Consider the following 7153-nt stretch of genomic DNA (forward strand, 5'->3'; position numbering starts at 1 on the left):
ATTTAAAAATAAAAGATTCTATTGCCATTTAAAATATTGTGTATTAAAATATTGTCATTTAAAGTATTTATTTATGTAATAGGATATTCTGTATTTATTAGAATTCATCAATACTCTTCTTTTATATTAGCCTTTAATTTTCATCTAATAAAATCTAATGGTCTATATAAATATGACACATTCAATAAGCACATAATTGTTGTGCTCATTTTAGACATACTTTTTTTACATTTAGGTAATATTAATATGTATTCTTATTTTATATATTTTTATATATATATTAAGATTATTGTGGATAAATTTTTTTATTTTAATAAATACACAATAAATAAATTAAAAATTTAAATTTTGTTTCCTTTATATTTTTTAATTAATAACTTCAACGTTGTGTACTCTTAATACACATTAGTTAAACTTTTTTTTAAGTAAAATAACAAATTAGTCCTAAGAATTTTCAAACTCTCTTACCTAACCAAATAAAATTACAATCCAGCCTCTTAACTTTACCCGACCAAAAAAACCATGGAAAAGAATAAATAAAATAAGAAAAAGCATGTTTAGTCTTTCCGATTTTAAGGATTAATCAGTCTCACATTGTTTATGATAAGGACCAGATCATTATTTCATTTGAATGAGTCAGAAACTAAATCCCTTTCTCTTATTTTTCCTTCCTGAGTGTGGTATTATTTGGAATGTATTATAAACACGAGACATTCTAAATCAATACTAGTTTAGCTATTACGTTTTGAAGTTAGAAAGATAAAAGCAACTATGTACAAGGTCCAAGAAGGGAAAATGTGAACCAAATAAGTGGAGAGGACAATGCTTAGAATTGAAATGATGGGGTAGACCCCAAATTTAAAGATTTCAAAACATCCAATAATACATAATAATAATAATAATAAAAATAAAAAACACTTTTTTAAGCTTTTCTTATAATACCAAAACCTAATCAAATACAATCTCAAAATAATTGAAATATATATATATCAACTCCACAAGACTCCAGAAGAGAAAAAGCCGATTTCACCATATGTGAAGCTCCTCAATCTTCGCTTGACTTGATTTTACTCGACAGCAAGGGGCACAGACTCAGCCTGAGGTAACAAGAACAAGATATCTTATTAGCTAAACATCAAAAATAAAAAATGAACACATAAATGAAGGAAGCCATTGAACAATGTTACAAGAGAAGAGAGTTATGCATACCAGCATGCGGTATTTGAGGGCATAGAACATCTCAAGGTAACGCTTGCTCTCGCGGCGGTCAAGGTTGGTCACATGCTTCCAGAAGCCGTAGACTCCAGTGAGAGTCAGCAGGCGGTCGGAGTAAATTTGCCACGTATACCTGTGAACAAGGCAATGCAAAAGAAGAGGAGAATTGAGCTTAGTCACGCAACTACACATTAAAACGTTTCCCAAAATTAGATGGTCTACTATAGTTCCAAGTGAAATTTCAAGTAGTAAAATGGTGCGATAATTAATAATGATCCTTAAAACCATTGATTTGGTGTCAAAGTTTATACACCAAATTTCAACCATTAATCTTGTGTTGACTAGCTCATTACTTTGATACTAAAGACCAATGATGAAAAGACAGCCCAGTCCACAAACATTCCATGTTGATGTATGATATGGAAAATGACCAATCCAAAAAAGTGTATATAAGCAGCCTAGCTTGATGAAAATTTAGTGCAATTCTTTTAAATTAAAAAAAAAAGATTGCTTACTTCTCATGAATACGCTTGAGACCACCCTGAGAGATCTTGTCCCAGTGAGATGGATCAGCCTTGCTCTTCTCGAAGAAATCAACAAGAATCTCAGCAGCACGATCACCATGGTAAGGATCAATATGGTAGCCAGATTTTCCATTGACAATGATCTCAGCAGGACCACCATTGCAAGTTGCAAATGTTGGCAATCCACAAGTCATGGCCTCAACAACTGTCAGACCGAACGCTTCGTAGATCGCAGGCTGCACGAACGCACCTTTGGTGTCGCAGATCACACGGTAAAGCTCTCCATTCCTCACTCTGTTCATTTGTGAGGAGATCCACCTGAATTGGCCGTTTAGCTTGTAAGTCTCAATGAGGCCATACATCTTCTTCATCTCAGCTTTCTCTTCCAAGTCCTTGGACTCCTTCCGCCTGTCTCCGGCTACCACGACAAGGTTCACGAGCTCCCTAAGGCGGGCGTTCTTGCCATACCACTCAACAAGTCCTGTGATGTTCTTCACACGGTCCAACCTCGCCATGGTGAAGATAATTGGCTTGGTACGATCCTTCAGTACACATCTGTTTCCATGGCATCACATTAGCAAAATTAAAGAAGCATAACTAAGGAAGACAATAAAAGAATGGAAACTAACATGTGCTCCTCGTTCTCTACATTGCTATACAGTAGCTCTTCAATCTCCGGGTGGAAGGATGTCAACCTGCGCTCGGTTTCAGTGTATGGGAAGTAAATGCTCATGTCGGCACCAGGAGAGACAATGTTAAACTTTGGATCGAAGACATCAATGCCGTGGACAACACGGTAGAGTCCAGGAAGGGTGAAGTGAGTGTGGCTCTCATATTGTCCAACAGTGTCCTTGCTGTAGAGTTACATAGAAATAACAAAGAATTAATTCAGTTGAGTAATGAGATAAACAAACATAGAATATAAACTATAAAGGGATGTATATCTGAGGTATCTATCTCACCTTCCAGCAATTTCTTGGAAGGTACTGGTGATGATGAAATCTGTGTGGTTCATTGCAAAAAGATCAGCTGTGAATTGGCATGAGAAGTGATATTTGTCATCAAATTTCTTCCAGTAAATGTCAGATTCTGGATATTTGGTCTTCTCAAGTGCATGAGCAATGGTACACTAAAACAGGGGTTAAAAAGAAAGGGAGAAAAGATTTAGGCCTTTGGGTAAAGAAAGTGTAAAGGAATGAACAAGGTGCTGAACTTCAATGCAAACTAACCTGAGTTACACCCAATTTGTGTGCTAACAGAGAGGCAACAATGTTTCCATCACTGTAGTTTCCAACAATCAGATCTGGCTTGCCTTTCAACTCTTTGGCAAGTTCATGAGCAGCATCCTAGTTAAAAAGAAAAATTGTATCAAATCTGAATGTTAATTAAATTTGAAAACCATCAAGATGTTCTAATTATGTGCCAATTATGATGAATAAACTAAAAAAAATCACCTCAGTGTAAGTTTCTAGGTAGGGCCAGACTTCGAATCTTGAGATCCATTTGCGAACAATTCCTTTCTCTGTTCTAAAGGGAACTCGAAGAATGTGGCAATGCTCAGTGCCGAATACCTTCTCAAGCCGTTGGCCGCAAGTAGTTCCAACAGCATCAGGGAGAAGCCGGGTGAGCTGCATTTTAAAAGCAATCACAGGCTCAAGTTAGTGAAATTCAATTCACTATATATAAGTCAGCTAAATATTTACATCTGGAATAGGGAGATACAATGAGAATGCGAGGGGTGATGTCCAAGCCTTGTTTCTTGATGCGGTTGAGCATCTCATTCTCCAATGCACGAACTTGATCCAAGATGTAAACAACCTGATTATAGAATCAAGAACAGTTTATGCCAATTAACATTATTGAGGAGTAAAATGTTAACACGAAAAATAGAATTACAAATTTTATGATGTGATCTGGAGTTCTCAACTAACCTGGCCACCAGTATCAGGGTATCCCAAGACATTGTCTTGAGCAAAGTAACCATGGGGAGAAAGGATCACCACATTGAAGACCATAGGGATCCTTCCAAGGAATGTCTCCAGGGTACAAGGGTCAGGTGCCTCGAGGAGATCCAGGAGAAGCTGGATCATCTCGAGGACACGCTCGGCGGTGTCACCCCACCCTCTCTCCAAACCTATCTCCTGGAATTTGTGCTCGAATACTGAGTAGGGTGTTTCGGGAGCAAGTGTAACCAGATAGTCCTCTGCCTTTCTCAGAACATGTTGAAGAGAATTCAGGTTTTGAATCCTGTCATTCAACATCATAGTCTGCAAACAACAAGACTTTATTGGTAAATCCAATAATATACCTACAAAACCAGTAATGCCTCATAACTAGTAAATTTGCACTTCAAATTCAGTTATTAGACAAGCCTCTTATGTCAATTACTGTTAATTGTTACTTAAAACAAAACGTCTATTATTCGTTTTTCTCATGAACAATAAGGCCAAGGTATATGCCTCTGCCATCTATGACTGGTTCCAGAGGTAGTTACAGATCACTGCCCCCACCCACCTAAGTGATCATCACTTCAGCAAAGGGAATCAAACTCGCATCTTTTAGGATACAAGGTCATTGCTTTACCAACTGTGCCAATCATCTTTTATTGTTCGAAAATTTGTGAATTTACTGCCAGAAGTGCACAGAGCATACCTTTCCATTGTAACTATGAAGCCTTAGGAACTCCAACAATGGCTGCATGCTCTCCTTGCCATGGAAAAGCTTAGCGGAAAGGTGGCGGTTAAGGAACTCAACGCCATTCCCAATTGACTTGTTAAGTGTTGGGCGGGGGAAGGATGCGTTAAAAGGCTCAAAGTCCAACTCAAGCACAAAGTTGCCGTTGGAACTACATCAACACAAACCAAAAAAAAAAATTGTGGACTTGTCTTAACACAACAAACGAAAGAGAGAACACTAAGCATTTGAAACTCAAAAACCTTTAGTTTATTACCTGCCATCAACAAGCTCTTCCTTGAACTTGAGGTACTCAGCAGGACGCAACTCATCAACAACAAGCGCGTGCACATTCACGCGCAGGTACTCCCAAACACCAGGCCTTGGACGAACTGCCAAAGCAACAAATGGTGGCAGCACTATGGCTTCCTGCAAGACACAACAAACAGAAACAACCAAATGAAATGACACAAAGTTCAACAAACCCCACCAAACAAACTTTAATATAAAGCAAAATCTAAAATGAAACTAAGAGGAAAATGTGGCAGAACTTTTACATGCAACCACTAATTTCTACTTTATTTCTTGTCAGCTGCTACTCCAATAGCAGAATCAGCTGAATTGTAGTCCCCACACGTAAATACAGTTTTTTTCAGGCTTAAATTCAATAAACGAGTACACTACAAATATCATTGTTCCCAAATAAATAAATAAAAGAATTACCTGAGTAGATCTCAGAACTTCTCCAAAGGCACCATCATATAGCTTCTGCCTCTTCTCTTCAGGGATTTCTTCAAACTCAGCAATGACCTGGTGATGCTGCAGGATTCCCTTGCCCTTAGCCTCGATCCTTTTTAACACCAAAAAAATAGTGTTACTTACGTTCACATCCTTGTACATTAAAATATCAAATTCATAAGAACAAATAAATAAAGACTAAACATCAAATTGGTGCCGATTAATTTCACGGATTAAATACTTTAGTTCTCTAACAAATTTAACTTTATTATTCAAAAAATTTTCAAAAATTACTCGTGTCACTGTTTTGCAATAATGTTTTTTTGAAAATCTAATTATTTAATAATAAAATTTATGAGTAATTTATTTATTTTACAGACAAATTAAAAATTTTATTAAAAGTGATGGAAAAAACAATTTATCTAATCAAAATAATTTTCCGAAAATTTTGAAGTAATAAAAATGTGTTAAAAACTAAATATACAAACTGAGTTGGATACTATATATTTACTCGTAAATAAATAAACAAAATAAGAATTAAAAAAAATGGCTACCTACCTAGCAAGAAGGGCCAAAATCTCATTCCTCTGTCCAGCAAGAGTCTCATCGAGCCTCTCCTTGAGAGAGTGAGAGCGAGTCAAAGCCATGGCCCCAAACGAAAAACTTCAACCAACTGCAACAAAGAAAAAAAGCAGCATGAGAAGAAACTGATCAGACTTTTTTCTCCAATTTTTTTTTAAAGGATAAGGAGGGTCACCAAAAGTCAAAACCAAAAAACAAATATTGAAAATTTGTAAAGAAAATTCCAGAAACACTAGATTGGATTTCAAGACCGGCCAACCTTCACCAACCACCATTTCCCAAATAAAATATATTAAAACAAAAAGTACTAAATATTAAATGCAGGTCCTGTAAGATCTCTGTGCAATAGGGAATAAAGTCAAGATGCGGTTTCATTTTTCCACCATTACCATCATTTTCTTTCGTTTAAATAATATTTTCATTAATTAGATTACTAAAAGAAAGACAACAAACAAATAAGCAAAAAGAAATCCATCTTATTTGATCTTGTTTTAACACAGAAAAGTTCCTCATTTGGAATGTGAAACACTGGAACTTTCTTTAGCATCAAAATTTGAGCAAAAAGACAACCACACAGAACCTAATCTGAGGAACAAAGTAGGGGAGTTTCACTTTCTAAGCACAGTGAACCAAGTCTCTAAGCTCTCTCTCATGGAAAAAAAAACATAGAACTGTATCTATATCTATAGAACAAGGATCGTGTCAGAAAATGTCTGATCCAGTGGTTAGTGGTAATTACAGCACAATGATGAGTTTGCTGAAAGAGGTAGATCTTTCAGAATAATAAGCTAAGAACATAAAGGAAAGAAGAAAGAAAAAAAGACAAAGAAAGAAAGAAAGAATACCAATGGAGAAAAGAGAATGAACGTAAAAAAGGAAGGGGTGAAGGAGAAGAACGGAATGAATGAATGGAAAGAGAGGTGGTGGATGCGTTAATTTATAGACAAGGAGCGCCAAAGGGGAATACCGGAGACACTTTACAGGAGAAGAAAAATACATGCAACAAACTTTACTCTCTCTCTCTCTGTGGGTAATTTTGTAAATGCACAACGTCAAAATTTACGTTCTTCACGAAGCCCGCAGTATCATATTCTATTTAATTTATTTACTGTATTATCATAGAAAAAAAAGTTATAGTATTTTAGTTATATTGCTTAAATAAATATTAATAAATATATTAGTTAAAAAAAAGAGAAAGTCTTGCGAACAATAAAGAATCCAAAAAAGTTTACTAGTGGAGACAAAACATAAATATATAACATAAAGTATATTTTTATTTTTAATATTTATAATTCTTTTAAAAATATTTTTTTATATTTAATTTGATTTAGTTTTATCTTAAAATTTTTAATTTATATTAAAATTATCCTTGAACATTAATTTTATCTAAAATTTTATGGACAAAAATAAAAATATCAAAA

General features: G+C 35.2%; 1 protein-coding gene across 1 annotated transcript; it reads right to left on the bottom strand.

Annotated features, from left to right (window-relative positions):
• Positions 799–6731, bottom strand: LOC107630591 (sucrose synthase). Its single transcript, XM_016333785.2, has 14 exons — positions 6578–6731; positions 5709–5823; positions 5136–5262; positions 4690–4841; positions 4392–4584; positions 3671–4006; positions 3462–3557; positions 3194–3367; positions 2969–3085; positions 2702–2868; positions 2369–2593; positions 1731–2294; positions 1210–1348; positions 799–1097 (listed from the first exon to the last, which is right to left on the bottom strand). Exons 2-14 carry the CDS (start codon positions 5795–5797, stop codon positions 1068–1070), a joined length of 2409 nt encoding a protein of 802 aa, XP_016189271.1. The 5' UTR covers positions 5798–5823; positions 6578–6731; the 3' UTR covers positions 799–1067.

The sequence above is a fragment of the Arachis ipaensis genome, chromosome B03 (assembly GCF_000816755.2).
Source record: "Arachis ipaensis cultivar K30076 chromosome B03, Araip1.1, whole genome shotgun sequence".
In the NCBI taxonomy this organism is placed as follows: Eukaryota; Viridiplantae; Streptophyta; class Magnoliopsida; order Fabales; family Fabaceae; genus Arachis; species Arachis ipaensis.

Coding starts and splice junctions, on each gene's coding strand:
- LOC107630591 (XM_016333785.2), bottom strand. CDS start 5,797: ATGGCTTTGACTCGCTCTCACTCTCTCAAGGAGAGGCTCGATGAGACT. Junction 5,263..5,708: donor ATTTTGGCCCTTCTTGCTAG/GTAGGTAGCCAT, acceptor GGTGTTAAAAAG/GATCGAGGCTAAGGGCAAGG. Junction 4,842..5,135: donor AAGTTCTGAGATCTACTCAG/GTAATTCTTTTA, acceptor TGTGTCTTGCAG/GAAGCCATAGTGCTGCCACC.